Source organism: Accipiter gentilis, chromosome 11, assembly GCF_929443795.1.
Source record: "Accipiter gentilis chromosome 11, bAccGen1.1, whole genome shotgun sequence".
NCBI classification, from domain to species: domain Eukaryota; kingdom Metazoa; phylum Chordata; class Aves; order Accipitriformes; family Accipitridae; genus Astur; species Astur gentilis.
In genome coordinates, this window is record NC_064890.1 from 32419618 (window position 1) to 32442251 (window position 22634).

Below are 22634 nucleotides of genomic sequence, written 5' to 3' on the forward strand. Positions count from 1 at the left end.
CTAAATCGCTCCAGAATAATTTTCCAGCTTTTTGTTTTTATTACGCCTTTCTCTAATAGATTAAAGGACCCTTTTGTCTCCAGTATTTTCAACCCATACTTATGTCCTCTAGCCAGGATATTCCTTAGTCATCTCCTTGGTATGCCAGACAGGTTGAACAAGGAAAGTTCTTGCCATAAGGCAATTTTTTCACTCCTTTTGTATATATGTGTATATTTTACATCTCTCCACGCTCTTCTATTTCAGTCTTTCTTAATAAATATCATCCAGCATCATAATTATTTACAGTGTTCCAATATGAGTCATGCTAGTTCCAAGCAAATCTGCATATTCCTAATGAGCAAATACACAGGATAACTGTGCTTCTTAGTCATTTAATCCCTAAGGGTCACGCAGTTCTTTTAGCCACAGCATTGTCCTGGAAACCCCAGCTAAATTGCTTGTCCACTCTATCCCCTAGATGCTTTCCAGAGTTGCTGCTGTCCAGAGCGCACCCATTCTGGTTTGTGACCTCCGTAATTTATTCCTTTCTGCACTGAATGCCGTGGTTTTCTAAGCATTGAAGAACACTGTGGCCGCTTTGTTCTTATTGTTAATTGTGGGGGTTTTTAAAACCAGACTTTTTTCATTTGCAAGTATAGCAGGAGTGATTTTACATTTACTTCCAAATAACAAATATTATCAAGCTGAACAGGTCAAAAAGCTCCTGTGAAGTGTAATTTCCTTTTCCATGTCCTTCCTTTGGTGTTATTAGATGGGAAATACACGAGACTTCAGAGCTTTGATTTTAGCATGCAGCTGCGTGCCTGCCTGGTAGCACAAACGTCAATAAAGTTGTGAAAAGGAAGACATCAGAAAGGAGGTTTCCTGCATCAAAATGACCCTAAAATATAGTCTCAAAAAGATATTCTTTAAAGTGTCTTCTTGAATTGAAGGAAACTTTTACCATGCCTGCTGTAAGAGGCTAACAAGAGCTGTCAGACTTCTGCCACCCGAGTGTTCTTTTAAGATCTGTCCTGTGTCTGTTGGGAATTAGAAAGAACGGTGAGTCATAGACCACATAGAAAAGGAAAAATGAAATCTGCAAAATCAGTAACAACAAGTTTGTGGTTTAAACACTAAATAACCCTTTAGAAACATCTTCAAGATACAGATTCAGTTTTGAATACAAAGTTATTCAAAATATCTTCAAAACATACGCAGATTTTAGTCAAATTCCTTAAATTGTTTCACAACAGCTGATAATCGCTTCCAGATAACCCCTCTTAGAATTTAAAAGAATTGATTACTTGATAATACATTGCCAATGTGAAGACTTGATTAATTTTGACACTAGCTTGTTTATATAGCTTTATTTTGCAAATATAGTGCTTTGCTCTTGTTTAGTATTAATAACTGTAGATAGTTAATTTTTTTTTACATTTTATTTTAGCTAAATGGTGTAAATCAAATTTATGAGACATAGGATGAGTCACATTTTTTTTGGAACATAGTGGAGATCCAGACCTCTTGATATGGGTTACTTAAGACTATCACCTGACCATTTCTCTCTCTATTTAATTCAAATGCATTTGGTTTTCATCATAGGTTCACACTCTTGGCAGGATAAATCCGATTTGCTAAATGCAAGCATTTTTATTAAAAACACTAATGAAGTGTTAGAACAAATAATCTTTAGATGTACCATGAAGCATAAAATAGTGGTGGTAAAAAAGTATGAGCAATTAATGAAATCATCTGACCCATGTTATAGACATAGCACTATATTATTTTGTGACTAGTAATCTTGTACATTAGTAACTGGTTTCTTCAAACTGTGTACTGCAAAATGCACATCAAGGCAGAGGAAGATCAATGGCAAACAAAGGAAAGAAAATCTGCTTACTCTGTTTTTTCTCCTCAGTCTAATTGCTTTTCTTCTGATAAGACATGTAGGCAAGTATAAAGTGTATTGTGCACATAATTTACTGGAAGAGTATAGCAGTGTGCCTTAAATAATCTCCTCAACTGTAACCTCAAGTGTCAAATATGATAGCAGAGATGAAGAGAGTTTTTCTTTTTGTCTATACCAATAAATCCACTCTTGACCACGTTACAGTAGTTGCAGGCAAAGGGGGTTTTGCCCATGTCAAACGGGAGAAATTTAGTGTTTATTCTATTATCATGTACAGCAAAGAGGTAAATTAACGTACTTTATTTATTGCTTTATCGCTGATGCTTGGACCGTCATTTGCTCTTTTCCATCCATGATAAATGTCCACAGACTTCAGCTTATAAATGATTGATTAGTCTGCTCCCACCAAGGAAAAAGCAGGAAGGAAGCTTCATTGTTAGAGTAGGGCTTAAAGCCGTTTTTGGTACACGCTCTGTTAGGGGAGCGGGTGCCTCTTGGGGTGAAGGTTGCTGCATGTCTTCTGAAGCTCATCTTTTCATGAAAATCACATAAGACTTTATTCCTGTAGAAGACCTAACACACCTCTCAAACATTTAGCTTTCAACACTTGTTTATGTCCCAGTATCTGATCTTAATTCAATTTCCACTCTAAGAAGGCGTAAAGCTGGGGTTAAATTTGAAAAGTAACAGCTTTGAAATACACACGTCAAAATGATCGCACAGAAATTATTCCCGATTCCCTGGTCCTGAGGTCCTAAACCATCATATTATTTCCTTTGTTCCGCTGTGCTTCTACTTAAATCCTTCAGCCCCCATATGCCATACTGACAAAGGACTGTATGCTCCTGTCTGTCGTCTTCTTTCTGCTTCAGAGTTATACCATCGGCACAGAAGCTGTCTGTGCAGTGACGTAGAGCTACTCTGTGATAATGAGAAGAAAAAGGTGATATATAAAACTGTATTGCAAAATGCCTGGCGAGTTTAATTATGTACATCAAATATTTTGCAGACATTGCCCCCATTAGAAGTTTTTTTTCATATTGTTGGTACTGTAATGAGAATTAGAAAATTTTCCTACCAGAAGGAGATCTCCAGAGTTCTCAGAATGTTTCAGAACATAATTAATATTACAGTACAAATGTTGTACATTTAAAAAATGATTTCTTGTAATATTTTGAGAAATAGAAAGACCAATATACGAATTTGCTGTTGCCATAATGATTCATTTGACAGATGCATTAGCTAGACCATAAAATGCGATGTACAGCAGGTTTGGGTAGTTATAAATAGCTGCATCTTTCACATTGCCTTTTCAAATGTACTAATAATGCATGCTGGACTATGTTCTCGTTGTATCTGCATCAGTATAAAAGTACAGAGATGCCAATGAAGATAGTGATATTTCAGTTTCTGATATTGATTAGGGTGAGTAACATTTTATCTGTTCTTCTCTTGTCATTTCAGCTGTATGTCAGGGAGGTAATTTTATCATTTTTTTTTTTCCAGATAAATTGAATGTGAAAGGTACCTTACATGCCTCTCCAGTTAAATTAGTTCAGTTGAATATTTGAGGCACTTAAGAAAAAGTTGAGCACTTTGAGGAAGAGGTCGGGAAAGAATGATGAAGGGAAGCATGGTAGAAAGTACGTGTAAAAGTTAATAGATTAAAGCATCTATAATTGATTTTCTTTAAAGACGTTGACATGTGGATGTTCCTAATTTGTAGATGCACTAACATATCACTTAAGATATCAGACTGTATACTGATTACTTGGCTTTTACTGGGTAGAAAAGTCTGCAGGTGATGATGTGCTCTCCCTTTTCCTTACATAATGAGTATATTACCATTCACTTGTGGGGCCAGGCAGTGAAAAATCAGAACAGTTAATATTGTGTAAGTACTTAACAGTACAATTTAAATGACCAGCCTTGTTTGTTGTATACTTTTGGTTATATATAGCCCCCAAATAAACCTAAATTAATTGAAAAATTAAAATATAATAATTCTATTCTTTTACCCCAAAGTTGGGCATCTAGAATGAGGAAGTATTACTCTTTGGCCAAAGTATGAAAAATTTAGGACATTATAGGGGAAAATATTAAAGTTTCAGTACATTTTCACAAAGTCTATGCAAGTGTTAGTAAGCAACGACAATGGACATTGTAATGTTTGAACTCTCTTTAGTGCTAAAAAACAGGAGTAGTAACCATGTGAACCCCAACACTACTGCATACTACATCTCGTACTTTCAAATTAGAGATTTAATCAAAACAGGTAGGATGCACGTTTTGAAAGGATTATCTCTGTCAGATGTACTTTACTACAGTTTTCATGACACTTGTTTTGTCAGGAGCTCCTAAACAGGGAAAACACCTCTGTCGGAGACACAGTTCCTTGGTGTGAACACTTCCAGGTCCCTATCAGAAATGCAGTAAATACAGAATAGCTGTGCGGTTATTTAACAGAGTCTGCAGGGACTCTGTTTTATTGCTTGGAAGAACGTGGAGTTGCTGCAAGATGTTACATCATTACTTTGCAATCAACACCTTCTAAATGAGAAGGTTATTTTGATTTCTTGCTTATTGCATACTGAAATAGCATCTGTGAAAGTATGTTACGTTCAACAGAATAGTTATCAACTAAACGTTTGTAGTTATTTGAAATTATTCTAGTGGAATGGAATTGCTAATGCAACTTTGATAACTAAAGAGAAATGTCTTTTTTTGTGGCTGACTTGCCTAAGCTGTATTTCTCTACATATCAAAATGTATTTTTTGTCACAACAATATGAAACTTGGAACAAGATCTCTGAAATGCAGTTTTCTAGGCTTCAGTCCTGCAAACTGATGAGTGCCTCCTGTGATTTTGCTGTATGTGTTCATCCTATACTTAAATATTTGCAGACACTTCAGTCGATCAGGCCTTTGGCTCTCATATACCTGTTTGGGTTTTTATTTAACTTTTTTATCCTTGATATTTAAGAATAAAAACCAAAGCAGAATGATTTGGATGTATAAAATCAAGTGCTGCTTCTCTTCTGGCTTCATTTATAGACCTATTAATTGCTTAGAAGTGATCTTAAGTTGTTCTCTGGGTTCAGTCATCAAACTGATTAGTCATACCGTTTCTAATGTAATTCTCATACTTTAAACTACTTTCTAGAGGAACAAACATTATTGTATTACAAAGATAAAATATTGGCATTTTCAGACGTATCGCCTCACAAAGATGAAACACTCATGCGCTCACGGAGCCAATCCTGCACATCGTTGTAGAAATTCAGGGTCAGACGCAGCTCAGCGAACTTTGGGGTTGTTTTTTGTTGGGGGTTGCCAAATCCCGTCGCCCGAGAGAGGTGAGGCTGAGCGGCTCCCTGCGCCCGGGACCAGCCAGCAGCGATGCTCGGCGGCTCACACTGCACGCGTGGCTGGCCACGGCCGCGTAGATCAACAGACGGGGAGCAACAGCAGTCGCAAACAGAAAACAGCCCCAGCAGCCTCCTCCCGTCTGGCCGATGGGGGTGAAAGCATGTGTCCGTGCATAAACGTGGACCCTTGTCCAGTTGCCACCGCTCAGAGCCCTCACACGCGCCGGTCTCTCCAGTTGCTGCTGCCGTGGGCACCTGGGTCCCTTGGGCTTGTGGTCCCACGCCAGTGGTGGCACTTGCACATCTGTACACACACTTGCACGCAGAATACAGAGCCCCTCGCCCAGGAAAGTGGTCAGAGGTGGAGTTTAATGAGAAAACAGGACAGGCTTTGGTGGTCAGGCTAGAGAAGTGTACTGGCCACCCACCGCTGATACGCAGCCGGGCCCTCTTGTCCCCTTACCCGTCCATTTTCCCACCTTTATTCCTCCCTAATCCACCTTGATTTAATGTAAGTGCAATCATGACATCAATATTCTTTCTGATTAGCATGGGAAGGTGTGTTTTCTGGTGTCTCCCAGGTGCAGCGGTTTTGACACCAGGATTCATCCAAAGGCTGTTCTGATGGTACGCGTCCACGTGTCCCCCCCTTGCTGACTACGCGTTAAGAGAGATTTCTGTAGATGCCGTGTGCCTCTGGGGCTGTACTGGAGTTGATGGAGAATACGCGCATGAAAAGTATCAACTGGTAGTTAGCAGGCAATAAACTAAGCTTCCAAAAAAAGGGTTGGTTTTGTTTTGTTGGGGGTTTTTTTCCAAAAAATCTGAAGACTACAGAAACAATGCTTTAGTTGTAGGTAACAAAACCAATCGTAACCATAATTTGTCTTTTAAAATCTTCAGAATACAACTAAGCTTACCTCATGAGTAAGTATCCTTGAAAAGCAGTCTTTGAAACACAGAGGATCTTTGAAATGGAGGATGGCAACTCAGACCTGTAAAAAATGCCCTTGGATCTCACCAGTAGCTATTCTGAAATGTGTAAGCTTAAAACCAAAAGGCACAAATAACATATTATTCCAAAATCCACCAGCAAATTCTAGTAAACATTGAATTGATTTTCCTTTTTTTTCTCCTTTTTGCAGCTGCTAGTCTGATTCGAACTGTTTATTCACAGGATGAAAGAGATGTTTTTAAGCATTCTCAACAGTTCCAAGTGATTGATGTAAATTTAAAAAAAGCTACACTGATTTAAAGAGAGTTGCTAGGAAACATGCAGTTTGAAGATGAAATCTCCCACTGAGCTTGTCTTTGGCTGTACAATAGAAAGTATGTTATATGGTATCCTGAGTTACGGATTATATGGATAAACTGTTAAATTTTTATGTATATAAATACATCTGTTATGAACTTACTGAATACACATGATTCATTCCCATATCTTCATTTACTGATGAATAACAAGGTATTACTAAGTTCAAGAAAACGTAAAAATCAGATAGAAAATGCCAAGAGTGTGATAAAGATTTTCATATAATCTTGTTTCATTTCCTGAAATATCATGATTTTTTTCTTAGAAATGGATCCATCTAAGATTTAATTTCAAGATGATCTGAGCAGTTCTTTTCTTTTATGAACTTAAACAAAATGGAAACTCCAAAAGATAACAGCAATTATACACTTAATTTTACTGGAGAAGTTAAGGGGTTTTATCCCTTGACAGTTGGCCAAAGTAACCAGAAAATCCTCATTATTGTACGAAAGAATGCCCGGTTTTAATAATGAATATTTGTTTGTAATCACAGCTGATTTTTTTGCATGCTGGTTTTAGAGCCTTGGGTGTGTTTGGTTATCTTGGAGTCACAGTTAAACTAATTAGGCTTTAAGACACAAACGGAAGCTACCTGTAAGTATAGGAAAAGAGTAGTATGCTGTTCTGCGTGATGCTCGGTGCTTGGCAGGAGGGTTATTGATTTTTGTTTGCTGAAATTTTTTACCAGGCAATCTTTAAGCAGCAAAGCCCTTACAGCGTGCTTTCGGAAAAGTGTGAGTAATGCCTGTGAGTTACAGTAGCAGTTAGTGATCTTTTTCTTATTTATTACCTTAGAAGAAAGAACAGCCAGTTGCTGATAGAGCAAGTGGTGTGAACAGGGACTTGGAGGACTGGCTGCCTCTGACCCTTTGCTGCTGACATGATGATTAAAGACAGTGTTGAAGTTCCGCTAAGTGACACTTCATTATCTGGAGGTATTTCAAAACAAAAGCGTTTTGCAGTTCAATGACTCAAGAAGAGTAACCAAACTGTATTCATAATTAATAGTAAAGCTGAGTTGTTGAGCTTACCACAAATTAGAAGACGCCTAAGCTTCCTAAAAAAATATAATAGCAATACTAAATGACCGTTTGCTACAGAGTCGTTGATTAACTGCAAGATGAGATAGATGTGTGACCCCTGGAAAACCCTTGTAGGGAAGAGAATGACTGTTGATTCATAATGAATCTGTGGATGCAAATAAGAAAAAGAAGACATCTCATTTGTTGGGTGAACTATCTGACAAAATAACAGAAAGCCAAAAACAAAGAGTGAAAAAAATGAAAATGGGAAGGATGATGTAGCAGGCAAGCAAAGAAAAGGCCCATAGGGCTTCTTAATTGCCTAACAAAAGAGCGAAAGTGCCTACTGAGCAACTGACTGAAGAAGTTACTGATTCTAGAGGTCTGAATTCTTTGATGTGTAAATATAAAGGAAACAGGAGAGTTAAATTCACAGTGTGATTAACGACCAGCGTGTTGTCCTACTTGAAAAAATGGTGCATTAGAAAATTGCCACGGAAAACAGACATCTTGTAACAGTAAGGTTGCCATTCAGATCCCTGGTACCTTCTGAATCTTACAATAATCTTCTGCAAATATGTTTGATTTTTTTTGTTTCTTGTTATAGGCGCTATGTTTTCTTGCTTTATAGAATAGGTGCTATTGCTTTCAAGTTCAAAAGGCACGTCTCAAAACACATCTACAGAAGGAATTCATTGTCTTTTTGCTGCTTGCTTCTTGGAGAGAAGTCACAGCTTCCAAAGAAGGGGGCAGGTAGGGGAGAGAAAGGGTAACTCTGAGCCAGAGTATATTGTGGATCATCAGTGTGCCGGGACATTAGTTCTTTTAAGCTAATCGACGTGAGAGTTTTAAGTGGAAAATAAGGCAGGAAGAGTAAATTCATAAGTTTGTGTAAAAGAATGGAAGTTTTATGTTGAGCTCCAAAGTTAAGGTTTCCCGTTGAAACTTGGGCCAAGCCCTGTAACAACCTGGAGTCCTCATCACCTCCAAGGCATTGGTTCTTCGTGTTTCCAAGTCAATGTTTATTAAGCAAAAACACAGAGCTGGTTGACTTGTCCACTAGTGATAGAATCACTTATTAATTTAGCCTGTCTAAATGTATTAATGAACTGATCCTGGTTTGTTTGTTTGTTTGTTTTTAAATTTATTTATTTAACACCTGTATTTTTGAGTAATTGGGGCCGGATGGGGGGATTAGACTGCTCTTTGCTCCAACTTTGCGGTTGTTACGTTATTGTGTGCTGTCCTTGAAAGTGTAAATTCTGTTCAGGAAGATCATCTTATTTATAGGCCGTCAAATTGATGGGCTGCTTAGCTGGCTTTCATTCATGTGAAATGGAGAGAGTAGCTATATTCTTTAAATAGGATGACGTGGAAAAAACTAGAAGCACAAGTGTTGGTGACAGACTGTTTGTGCCAGTGGGCAGTATTGGGGGCAGCGGCTTTGAACTTCCATTTCCACTTGAACAAATCTGGCAAAACCGAAGAGTGTAATTATAGAAATCAAAGATAAGCAAAAGGAAATGAAGTGTTTCTGCAAGCCTTTGTGAAGGGTACTAAAGCCATATTTGGACTCTTGAGAGATAGCCAGCTAACATCTCAAATCTTCTGTAGATGCACCAGTAATATAATAGCAGGGCTGGCTCGGAAGTTTACTTACAGTAATCCTGGACCACTGTAATGCGATAAATCTGTGCAGTGGCGAGGAACTTGACTGTCATCACCTTTCTGGTAATAGAGAAGGCAAGGAAACGCTAGTGGCTAAGGTATTGGTTTCAGAAGTAAATAAGGGGGTTGCGGGTGAAAGTTGAGGAGCCAGACTTTTGAACGAGATGTAGTGCCCTTTCTAATGGCACAGTCTAACCTAGAATGCCAAAACTTGTTGAATGACCACAAAATTAAATTGCAAAGACCGAAAGAATAGACAAGGGCGAAGGGTGATACAATGAATAATATGCGATGTACATCATTATTTTTGTTAAATTCAGAAGTTTCTTGGTGATTCTAAATATTGAGCAACCAATAAGATTTAGGAGGACTTAGTTATCATAGCAAAAACGCAAACTCTTTTAAGAAAATCAAGATAACGAGCAATTAGATGCTTACTAAAATTACTAAAAGAGCCTGAAGTAAAAACAAATACAAAACACTGATTAGGTTGAAGTATTGTGGGGCTTCTAAAAGGCTTTGATTATAACTTGCCACTGTGTTAATTTACTAGTGAATTATTGCAATTATATACATTCATGTTTTGAAAAAGGGTGGAGAACCAGAGATTTCTTCTAGATTGTTGTATCTATTTATAGTCTAATCTGGACGGAATCTCTACTAATTCTAAAACTTGAATGTGAATAATTATCATAATAGTCGGAATTGCAACAAGCATCTTGATTTACCTCTCCTAGCTAAGTGTACGGAGCCAGAGCTCCTAAACGCTTGCCTTTGCCCCCTCTCGCTGACAGCCTCGGCAAGGGAGGTTCGGGGAAGATCTTGCCGTGGTAAACGTTGAGATTTACTGACAGAGGTGACAGCTAATCCTCATGCTCCTCCGTCTACCTAAATCTCCGTCTCCTTTGCTTTCCCTCTCTGCCTTTCCTTCTGACTGCCCTTTTGGGTTGGTTTATTGCTTCCATCCTCCCAACACATCACTTACGTGTCCCACACGACACCCTTCCCCTCTGTAGTGCTGAGTTCCATTTCTTTGCTTCCTCTTCACGCCGTTATCATCCCCCACTGTTGCTCTGCTTTCCCTTGTCTATTCCCACCCCTTCTTGATTTCAAATCTAGCAGATTATGTAGCCTGTTTGCACTGCTGTTGACCTTACGATCTTCATTCCGTTACCTGCTGTTCGTTAATGTCTTTTTGTGTCTGCGTTACGAATGCATTTATGTCCTTGCAAAATGATGATGTCATCTACGTGTTCGGATTACGTAGGGAAGTGATGAAAAACACTGGCTATTTTTGTAGCTGTAAAACAAGTGTCTTTTTCTCCTTAACGAAGGCCGAAGTGTGCAGTGAAGAACTGAAGAAAGCCACGCAGAATATGGAAGAAAGCGTAGACGTTTTCCCGTAGTGCGTTTTGAGAGATTAAAAAAGCCTTGCAGCTGGGTAGCGTAGAGAGGCAGGTCTAACCTTGTGTCCTGGGAACACCTCTCATCCTAATGAAGCTTCACAAGACACTGCGAGCCTTGCGAAGCATTCTGGGAGGTCCCGGTGTTCAAAATGGAATGTGCTTCCTATTCAGCAGCCGGTGTCCCAATTTTCCCCCACCTCCTTTGGGAGGATGGCACTCCAGACAGCTCACCGGGAGGAGTTCTCTTGAATCCAGCAAGCCAAAAACCCTGTAGTGGTGGCTGGCTCTTTTGGGAAACTGAACAGTCAAAAGGGACCTCAATCTGTTAATGAGCATTAGATAGTAATTAAACTTGACACAGTTGCAGTTAAATGCCTGCTCATTTTATTACATATTTTAAAAAACGTCTTACTCGTTTGCTAAAATTACGGTGCTTTGTTGTGAGAACAGGGTAGTGTACTCTGCAGACTAAAAGGAGTACGTCCAGGCACGCGGTCACTCTCTGCTTTTACAGGGCAGAAAAGCGAGTCGTGCTAACGCCTGTTGTTCAGGAATGATTTTGAGTTCGGCACCAGCGTCCTTCTCCGCGAAGAAGAAGAGGTCAAGAGCTGTACAGCGACGGAGGCAGTAGGTAACGCTGTGTGAGCGCTGCAGCCCCCAGCGCTGCCTCGGGCACGGGTGCTGCTGCCTCCAAAACGCCTGGGCTCCTCCGCGGGCAGCTGGGGGGTAACGTCGTGTACAGCCACACCGCTTCAGACAGACAGGCGGTAACCCGCGTGCTGTCTCATCTCGTAGCAGGCAGTTCTGCCAAAATTCAGCAGAGCGATGTGGAACAGCCTCGCTTCTTGGCCACAAGCTGAGATAAATCAGGAGGAGTGGATGTGCTATATATACAGAAGCCACTCGGCTGAAAAAAAGTGAGGGCAAGGAAAGGATTTTAATCCTGGCGGGGTGGATATTTTTGTATCTGAGTAAAAGGAGTTATTTATAGCATTTACTGACACAATTTTTATTTACCGTAATTAGAACCAGCATTCAAACTATTTTTTCCTGAGCCAACAGAAAGGAATTTTTGGCAAGCTAGAGGACAAGGTAACTTTCCAAAATCAAACCTGGATACTGCAAAAGAGAGGGAGGAGGGATCTTCTGTCCGCAGCGGTGCCTGTAATGTCAGAGAGAGAACACAGGTTTACTCTTAACAGATTCATCTATCAATATATTTGAACAGTTATTATCACCATGAGTTACTGTGTAATTACTGTTGCTCCCAGCAGAGTTCCTGTTTCATTGCTGTTTAATTATGTGTATTATTTCAGCGCAACTATGCAATTTAACTCATGTCACTTGGAAATAAATGTTCCAGGCAAGGCAGTGTCATAACACAAGAAGCTTCATAGCTGGGATATGGTTGCTGGAAAAGTATACAAAGTCATTTGTTGATCTAGCCAACCACCGTCTGTTTTGGAGGAATCCTATAGACATAGTAGTCCATACCTTGGTCATTTAAGGTAGATGCCTGAAATAGTTGTGAATATCCTTTGCGTACAGAGTCTGAAGAAACTTTAGTGCCAACAGAAGTGGGAGGGTAAAGATGTTTACTAAATTCTTCCCCTTGGATCCAGCTACAGTAAGCATATGCATTTGTTGCCAACATAAGAGCCTGTTTTCCAGGCAATATTTCTAAATAAATCTCAGTTCTGGGGATCGCTGTTGTATGTGTTTAGCTGTTAAGATGAAAACAGTGCTCAGCAATCATTTTAGGGTCATGGCAACTAACACGGTTTTGACCTGTTTGTTAAGGAGACATGCGAAGTGCAACAGCTGCTATAATTTCTGAGCCAAAAAGATTCTCTTGTGTTATTTCTTGCCATTTTCCTACACTATGAGTTTAATAAAACACCCCTCCTCTAAGGAAAGCTCGCTATTGGAGCCGTGTTCAGATAAACACCTTCTTAGTGTTATTCTGAGGAGGAGGGGATAAGTGTGAGGCCCCAGTGACCACGACGTGTTCCTGGCCACCTCAAGGAGAGACACGGGACACGCACACCGGGACACGCGTGTCCGGCGGCAGCTCAGACCAGCAGCTTTCTGTGAGGCAGAGCAGCGTCGATCCCACGCATACTTAGGGAGTCAGGTTCGTTTGTACGTGTGCTTTGAAATTCAAAACAGCCCGTTTCTTGGTGTTGAAGGTGGGGAAACAGGGCAGTTTGAAAACCAGTTCTAAAACGTTTGGATTTTGGAAGAAGAGAACAATTTAGTAAAAATTTTGACCTGGAAAGAGCAAGAGTCCCGGTAAAAGGTAGAAACCGCTATTGGAGTCACGGGTACTTGGCAAGGGAAGCTGGAAAACAGTAGCATCGAGATTACATTTTGCAAAAAGTGACAATGCCGGCAACATGTTCTAGGTTGCATGTTACTGAAGGGTATTCAAGTACGTATAAGCATATTTTATAATAAAATAGGAACAAAATTAATATACTGAGAGGAATGGATGACGTTGGCACGTGCCTGAGATACAACAATATTCTTGTCAGTGATAAGCTGGAAGCCTGGCTTTGTGTGAAGGTCGTAACTTAACTGGTGCTACAGCAGAACCCATCAAGAGAAGAGTGTGAACAAGATGCGATGGATGTAAAGGATGCGTTTATATATTCATGGCAAGAAATGCATTAAACAAAACAGAAAATTGCACACTGCAAGCATGATGGCGCATTGCCTTAAAGAGATAGATAACAGCCACCAGCCAGAAACAAAAAGCTAGCAAAATATTCCGATTGAAAGAAGTAAAAAATGTTACAGAAGAAAAGTCTTCTGAAAAATGGTTTCTAAAATCTTAGAATATTCAAAAGAAGCTGCATATTTCTTCTTTCGCTTGGTTTTAGTATATATAGAGGCAGCGTTTCTCGCAGAGGGAAAAGAGAAAACTTCAAATACGACATCGCAATAATGATCATATTCAACATTTAAAAGGAAACTCATAAAAATTAATACCGCCTTTCCAGAGGATCATGAATTGTATGTTAAAAGTTTAAAAGGAATGATATGCTGGACAAAATAAATGAATCGTGAAAGAGATGAATGTATTTCAGGTTCACTGTAATTTTCTTTTTTACAGACTTTGAAATCATTAATCGTAATGTAGTATTTACTGAGATGAAGGAGGATAGAATCTGTACTTCCTTATTTTATTGCAAACTGTGTAATATTTTAATATTTCTAATAATGAAGTGTTCACAGAGAGAGGATCTGGTTTAGGAAGTTTTGGGTTAGGAAGATGAGTCTAAAAGAGGATGTTCAGTATTAACATTTGCCATATTTCTATCGCGGGAAAATCTGAGTGCTCTTAAACAGTGTGCTCTCTGAATAAAAGAGATCATTAATTTGATCCAGCAAATTTGATAATGCATTTATTATTCAAAGGCTCTATCCTCTATTAACTCTTAAGTATTCAGTTTAGACCGATAATCTGGCAAGTGAAATGTGATACGAGATAAAGCTTGATGTCAGAATTATTCACTCCTGTTTCTTTCTCTGTAATCAGGTATTTTTAGCACTCTGAATGGTGGTATTGCAAGGCACAATTCCTTTTGAGATAATCGCTGAACATAAGATAACCATGTGGTTCCTCATCTATCATCTTATTACACCCTGTTTCGTCTTCAGCCTGACAGGTAAGCTGACCTCCCATGTTAATTCATTTAAGTAACTGTTGTCAGTTTAATGCATTTCAAGGTCAGTTATGCTGTTTGTATGGGTTTAATTTATTTGTGCAGATACAATGAATTACTAAATGTGAATGATGAAACTGTGAGGAAGCATACTTACTAGAATGGACGCCATAATTAACAGCTTGCAGAAAGACAGATCTGGACTTTAAAATTGTTTTTGTCTATTCTAATTTGCTATATGGAATTAATTCTTTCTCTAGATTATAAAACATGTATCTACTGTCTGTGCACTGGTGGTCAACATGATTAGAAGAATGGAAATACGCCCATAAGAAGAGACACTAAACACAAAATTCTATAATATAGACACCATCTAAAATTCATAAAATCCCACCAGCACAATATAGTGGTACTTTTCATAATACAGTGGGGCAGTGTTGCATATACTGACTTTAATTTTATATTACAAATTGTAAAACATTTCATAAGTAGAGATGGGGTCATAAATATTAAAACGTACAGGAGTAATATTTCTAACATCTGAAATTATGGAGGCATTTGCAACTGAAGTTTTGGCTCATTCTAAGAGATAGAAGGAGCTCTTTGGAAAGTTAAAATTCGAGATTAAAATCTAGTTTCTGTTCCAACTGTTCCAAACAACTTCAAGATTTATAAAGCTTGTTTCAGACTTCCATGCCAATTTAAATGAATGTTGGTTTTTAGTTGCTGTGATGGATTGGATTGCCAGCATAAGTAGAGCTCTTCTCAAGAAAGAAAACATTTTGCTTACGTACAGACTGCATGAACTGAGATCATAAAAATGTAAAAAGCAGAACCATTAAGTTGTGCATACACAAAACATTACTGAGGTTTGAAAAGTGCAAATATTGTGTACTAATGTTTTGGTTATTTTCAGGGTAGGCTTTAGATCCTTCCCTGCTTTGAGGGGAAAGTTACTCATAAAACTAGCTCTACTGCATTTCATGAAACATTCTTGTGTTTTGGGGAGTTCTTTGTGTACTTAATGAGTTAGTAATTGACGTGAGCGGTTCATAGGTTTGCTTAATCTGGCCTGCCATTTCAGGCATTGCCTCAATTTCACTACCTTGAGACTATATTGTTTGTATTATTGAGTCAAAAAATCTGATTCATACTGTGATGTAAGCCCATTGTCTTTAAGAAATTACTCCATAGCTCCCAGGAGTGCTTTCTGGTTTAGTGAGAACAGAATTTAATCTATGGAGGATTTGAACATTGTTCTTTACCCCACATCTGAGTTTGCTGGAGGATACACTGATGCCTAATAAAAATCAAGACCTTTAAAATGTTGTGATCTCATGCTTACAATGTATTTATTATGTGTTTCAAGGGCCTTTTCTTTGTTCAGGTATGAGGGTTGCTGATAGCACCAGAGTTAAAACTTAAAACTCACCATTTGAATTCGACACTGGGCTTTTCCTGGGAGAGGGGTGGAAGAAGGCTGTCAACTGCCATCAGTAACAGTACGCAAGTGCTGGACATCGGTTGATAAAAAAATTTTGAGTCAATCACTGAGAACAAATGTTCAGTTAATTGCCTGACAGGCAGGACCAGATGATTAATGCTACTACTTGTGTATTATGCACATTGCAGTTGTGCCCAGAAGCCAGAAATCTTGGCACCAGAATGCACCTCCCGGCAGGTGCCCTGGAATGACACGGGGAGATTGTGTGCTATGAAGGTCATGAGTAAGTGACATAGGAAGAACAGAGATGGCTATGGCGACGTTCCATACAGTTTGAGTATGCACTGATACATTCATGGCAATGTTCGTTTGATCTCTCCTTTGACTGTACTTGGCTGTGGTAGATTCCTGCAAGAAGAATAGGAGCCATTGGTGTGAAGGGTTTCGAACAGGGGCCGTTACCAGTTCAGAGAAAATTCCTAACTTGTCTTCTGGTATGGAATAAATACTTGCTTGCATTTTTCATCAAAAGCCAAAGATAAGACCTACCTCCACCTCTAAAGATATGGCACCATCCTCCAATGGGGAAGAGTTGTAGTCTTATATAATCAGAGGGAGTTCGCTATTTCTGGTGTGTTATTGCAAGGCTGAGTAGCGTGCACACTCTCTGCTCTTGGACCTGCTGTACTTTGCATAAATAATTAAATATCCATTTGAGTTGAGAGAAAGTCTGCTTCTGTCACCTAGAGTTTATGACACCCATCTGGATTATATAAATCTGATGTTGCAGTCTTTGCTCGGCCCCGGCACTTGAATCTTGCTGGAGGGTTTCTCGTTTCAAATGAGTGCTAGAGCTGCTGGCAGTTAGTCTTAGCAAATTTTCCTTTTCAGTGTATTTCTTGGCGATGAAAATGTCACGGTATCCAGAAAATACATAGCTGCAGTAACCAAGATAAAATTTAAGGGGTTGCTTGGGAGTCTGCATGGTGCGGTTAAAAAGTGAAAGATAGATAACTGTAGAGAAAGAAGGAGCACAATTAGAATGATCCGGTCAAGTTCTAGGAGGTGTTCTTTCACGCAGAAAGGGGAATGCTGGCAATGGCAACAATAATGGAGAATGTGGGAATCGGGGACAAGTTTTTGGGTAAAGATCATGAGTTCTCATTTCAGTAACAAGACACACCAAGCACCAGAGCGAAGAGACAAGTTAGCTGGGAGCAGAAGTTGAAGGCAGAATATTAAAGAAGTTGCTTTAGCAGTTTTTAACAAAACACGGGGTTTCTTTGGAAGTGTATTTGGCTCACCTTGCCCCCTGTGGCGCTGGACCCACAGTTCTAGGTCGTTCTGCCCTGTAAGTTGCCTTTGGGCAAACCAATCCGTGACCCTGGAGCCACCAGTCAAGGTTTTTGCAACCCGTGGCTCCTAAGCAGACCTACAATATTAACTGCTCTGGAGCCAGGAAACTGATAGCTTCCAGGGTCAGTGTCCTTTGGCATGTCTCACCACACGGTCTGTCCCAAGTTCAAAGATATCGGCCAAAAAACCTGAAAATATTCAGAATTCGTGCATTTGAATGAGAATTGAGAGCTTTCAGACTTACCAGCTAGAGGTATTTGGGAAACAAGGAGCTAGGAAGCTGAAAATCTGAAGCCACACTGACTTGAGATGTTCAGAATTTGTCCTGAAAGGGTGACAGGTATTCTGACAGCCTATAAGCTAAGTGTTTTTATCTGTTTTCAAATTGATCTTTTTCCTGCTGCAGGAAATCGAAAAATATTTTTTTCCCAAACTGAAATACGTATTTTTTAGAAATCTGGAGGTTTTTTTGGAATAAAACCTCCGACTTTTAGCCAGTTGTGTTTTGTGGTAATCAAAGGCAGACGCTGAGAGTTGTTGCAATGACTGGCCATTTCCCATCAGTGGGGAACGCACACTTGACTGAAGGGAAGCAAATATTACATGAATCGATGCATTGGAAGTTTAGGCAGAGATCATCTTCTGCAGTGAGACAGGAACAATATTTATTTTCCAGGTAAATTACTGATTGAAATGTAGTCTTGCAGATATAAATTGATGAAAAAGTCATAAGTAATTTGGTCTTTCACTTACTGATAGAACGGGCAGTTATAATAAGGTTTGTTTTTCAGAGTGCACTTTGAGCAGTGTAAGGCAAATGAGAGCAGCAAATCACTCCTCAGGGAACATGGTGATGATTGTCAGTCCACTGCCAAAAAAGTTTTGTGCCTGTTACTGGTAATATTTGACTCTTCTTCTCTTTCGCCTGACATCTGGGCTCTCTCCAACATCGTTCTAAGTTGCCTTTGACTCCTAGTTAAATTCATATCCTATTGCTAAGTCTCAATTCTAAACTTTTCTTTCATCTAGTATATCCCATATAAATCAATGAACCAAAGTGTATCTTCACTTCAGATAATAACCTTGAACCAAAAGAATTAAGTCTTTCAACAATAGGCTTGTTTTGTTTCTTCCTCCAAAAAACTAATTAAAAGCTGCAAAGGCCCTATATTTTATTGTGCTTAATGAATACTTGATTATATTTGGCTAAAAGAGGAATCAACAGCAAAAAATATTACTCTGTTCCGCCGATATTTTATTTCTGATGAAACCGTTCTACTTTTTACCTTGGGATTTCATAGTTCAGAGCCAGGCAGCACCTGAGTTAGGGTCAGATCAGGCCTCAAAAGGCAGCTCAATTTCTGAGTACATTGCTGGTATTTCATACGCGCTTGGAAGGCTCATGTGGGGAGATTGTGCAGAGTAACTGCTGCACTTTACCTTCATCCCTAATTTGCTGAGCACTGGCTTTCCCATGAGATCAACATGTTAGGCTCTTAAGTCACTTTTGAAGTAACACTTAGGTTTTTAAGGAAGAATCACCTAAACGATTTAAGTAACTAAAAGGCAAATGTGAGTATGTTTAAAAGTACTATAATTGGTATTGGCTGGCGTTCCTCTTGGCAGTCTGAGAAGACAAGCAAGCTGTACCCTGTCATTCTTAGGCTTAAGTGGAGAAACTTGCTCTGCCAAGGGTTGGAGCCTTTCATCCTTGAAACTTGCTGTAAAGGAGAAACTACATAATTACCGACGCGGCTCTTCAAGGACTGCACTGGCACATACGCAATAGGGGTAATTCTCCTGCTCTTTTCAGTCCAGAAAAGTAGAGGCAGACTTCCCAAAGACAATCTAACACTTCCATATAATATGAAGTGGGACTGCTTGAGTGGTTACTTTTTCTGTTTGACTGGTGACTGGTTCTTGGAAACTGATGTCCCTTTAGCGTCTTGCTGGCTTCCACTGGGACCTCTTCTCCATCAAGATGACGGAATCTTCTTTATAGACTGTGAAATGCTACATCATGAGTGTTGTGGATGCCCTGGTTTCAGCTGGGATAGAGTTAATTTTCTTCCTAGTAGCTGGTATAGTGTTATATTTTGGACTTAGTATGAGAAGAATGTTGATAACGCACTGATGTTTTCAGTTATTGCTAAATAGTGTTTATACTCAGTCAAAGGAATGTTCAGCTCCTCTTGCCCAGCCAGCGAGAAGGCTGGAGGGACACAAGAAGTTGGGAGGGGACACAGCCAGGACAGCTGACCCCAACTGGCCAAAGGGGTATTCCAGACCATGTGATGTCGTGTCCAGTATAGAAACTGGGGGGAGTTGGCTGGGGGTGGGGACAGATCGCTGCTCGGGGACTGTCTGAACATCGGTCAGCAGGTGGTGAGCCATTGCATTGTGCTACACTTGTCTTTCTTGGGTTATATTTCACTCTCTTTTTGTTATCTTCCTTTAGTATTATTGTTATTATTTTCAATTAAATTAAAATAATTTTCAATTATTAAACTGTTCTTATCTCAAAAAACCAATCCAACCCCCAAACCTTAAATTATATATAGCTTGGATTTTCTCTGGAACAGTAGGTTCAAAAATACATGTTAAGAACTGAGGGCCAGAATCTATGTTATTTAAAGCTTTTTATCACAACATATGGCATTATTCACAATTGCTAAAGAGAGATGTGCGTTTTCTTCTAAAATACAAAGTGGATGAATATACTTAATACCTGTTTACCTTGTCTGCCATGTCCCTGCTTGCATCTTAGAAGACCATTTCAGGCTACCGCAGAGTGTCTGGCATTTGTAAATAAATAATCATAATGTGTTTTGTGATCGTTGATGCTCCAAAACCTGGAATTGCCTTGTCTACTTTCCTGCGAGCCCAGTAGAGATAATTTGGCTCATTCCCAGACCATCTTGTTTCTGACCATGAGTTTGTCAGACACTAGTAGGCCCTCATTTCTGTGACATATTGAAAACAGTACAAGATCTACTAAATATCAAACGGTTTCTAGGCTTGCGATGACGATACGGATCCTGACGACTTAGTGCTAGGTAAGATAATGAATGAGTCCATGGCTCTTCTGTTCAGCATCCGTTAGCATTCCAGGTTAACCTAGCCACGTGCTGTGTCAACAGATCTTTGTCCCTCTCTCGTGAAAATACGTAACAGGATACAACACTGCCAGGTAGATCAATACTGATGAGAGTGATACCAAATGACTGTCTCCAGCAACCACTTATGGCAATGTTAAATGCCAGGGAAACAGAGAGGTGTACGGGAAGCAGGAACAGAAAGAGGAGGAGGAGGCTTATTAGAAAAAGAAAGGTGCTAATTAAAATAATTTTATCTCGGTGCGCAGCAGGAGTGATGGGATCTTAAGGTTTTCCCCCTGGTTTAGCTTCTTTCTGACATTGACCTTTGGAAAACTTTTTGCTGTGATTTGCTATTGATAGTCACGTCACAATTTGTGGTGTTTTTAGAATCAAGTTGATTCTTAGGCAGCAGAAGACTTGAACATGTGCTTAACATTGCACTTATACATAAGCTTGTTGATTTGGATCAGCTTACGTGCTTAAATTTTGTGATGGATCAGGTTCCTGAAAGAACGAGAGGCCTTTAATGAACTTAAGCACTTTCACTGCTGTCTTATTATTACTTGCTTTAAGCAAACAGTATTACCATTTTGCCTTTGCTAAAGATGAAGTTAAAGAGCTTAATATTTCCAGCGGAAGCTCTTGTAGCCATCCCTTACTAAAAGTGTTACCATTTTTCATTGAAAATATATTTTCATTACAGTGGAATTACTAGGCATTTATCCATCAAAAAAGTACTGCCAACCTTCTTGCAATTATCTTCAAAATGAATTGTTTTATGCAGACATTCTGAAAGGAAAATTTATACAGTCTTGCCTTTTCTTTTTTAAAGCAAAACGTTGTTTGTTAAAGTATGCAATCTGTAGGTCTGAAAGAGCGTTCAAATCCTTCTCCCTTTATTTTTCAGCACTCCCTTCTAGTATATGGAGGTTTGATTTTCTGGTCTTGGAACTTTGGATTTTTTTACTATGGGGTTGAATGCATGTGCAGCAGTGTTTGCAGGGTTAGGGCCTTGGGATACATCCAGTGTAGTTTCTGAACATATGGATTCATAGGCACATATAGCCCCGCATGTTTCACTGCCAGCCCTTCACTGTATTTCAGTAATACCCATCATCATTTCCTCTCTTAGCTTCTTTTGCATACGGTACCTTACACACCGATGTTTTTCTGTTTGACACATGCAAGCAAGTTGTTCTTCCCGAGTAAAAGACTTTTTTAATGGTGCTGGATCTGGGAGCCTTTCGAGAAGCCCGAGTGCCCTAAGTACTGGTTAAGGGAACACTTGTTCCCTTTTGTTTAATCAGCTGTTTGCCTTACTAATATTCAATTACTTCTCTGTTTTTTTTGTGGTTTGAGGATTTAGTGAGGTTAAAGACACTTTAGAACAAATAAGGAAAATATACAAATAGACATCCATTAAAAATCTCTTGCACATGATTCACAACTTGTGAAGGATTCGACTGAAGTGACTTGATCTTAGGTTTGACTTCCCTTTTAACCTACTTTCCCAAGGAATTGCCACATAACTATATATCCACCATTTCTGGTGAATCACTTGAAATATGTAACTTTCTAAAAAAGGGTGTGGTAACACTGTATATCAGCCATGACAGTTTTGTTCTGAAACCGAATGTGGGTCACTTTTGTACATTCTAGAAAGAAAAAGCATTAATAACTTTGTAAATAAGGAAAAAGCTAAAAGATTATTTTTACTCTTCAGGAAAGAACATTCCACACCTCCTGCATGAAATATAAATTATAACTACGCTATAAGCCAACATGGAAACATATACCTTTTAAAGAATGTAGAAAATGAAGTTGTACTTGCAATCTCTCTCAGTATATCAAATTAGAAAGCGAGAGTAAACATTAATTTATAACATTTTTGCTTTTTTTTCTCATACTAGCCATATGAAGATAGAATGATGCACAAGTGTCCTAACATGGTTTAGTGACCTGTCTTTGAGAGACATTTGAGAAAATCATTCTAAAACACAGTAAAATTACAGTATGCTATTTCCTTTGGGGATTTTCTTTTTTTCTTCTACCTTTCTGCATTCAGGTTAGATAAAGAGTTGATTATGCAAAATGTGAGAATAAGTATATAGAAAAGACGGGTAGCAGTCTGTACAAATAATTCAATTGGATAAATTGTAAGAGTGATCCATTTCAGGTTCCCTACAAAATAACGTCTCACATGAGGTATAAAGTAACTCCCAGTGTACTTGTGGCAACTGTCCATGAGCAGACAAAAAATAAATATATTTGAATTATGGTGGTTGTTAAATGTTAACTGTGATGTAATGTGTAATTACTAGTAGCTGCATCTACCAGGAAATAGGGTAGTCTTTTTTTCCCTTTTCCAAATTTTCTGCCACACGATACGGAAGTCCCG

The 22634-nt window shown here is 39.1% G+C and overlaps 1 protein-coding gene across 1 annotated transcript in view; it reads left to right on the plus strand.

Annotated features, from left to right (window-relative positions):
• The window catches only part of CNTN1 (contactin 1), a 252054-nt gene that overhangs the window by 142712 nt on the left and 86708 nt on the right, over nucleotides 1-22634 (plus strand). The window contains exon 3 of the mRNA XM_049814048.1: nucleotides 14212-14341. Coding sequence (XP_049670005.1) covers nucleotides 14230-14341 — 112 coding nt within the window. The 5' untranslated portion in view covers nucleotides 14212-14229. The remainder of the gene's footprint in view (nucleotides 1-14211; nucleotides 14342-22634) is intronic.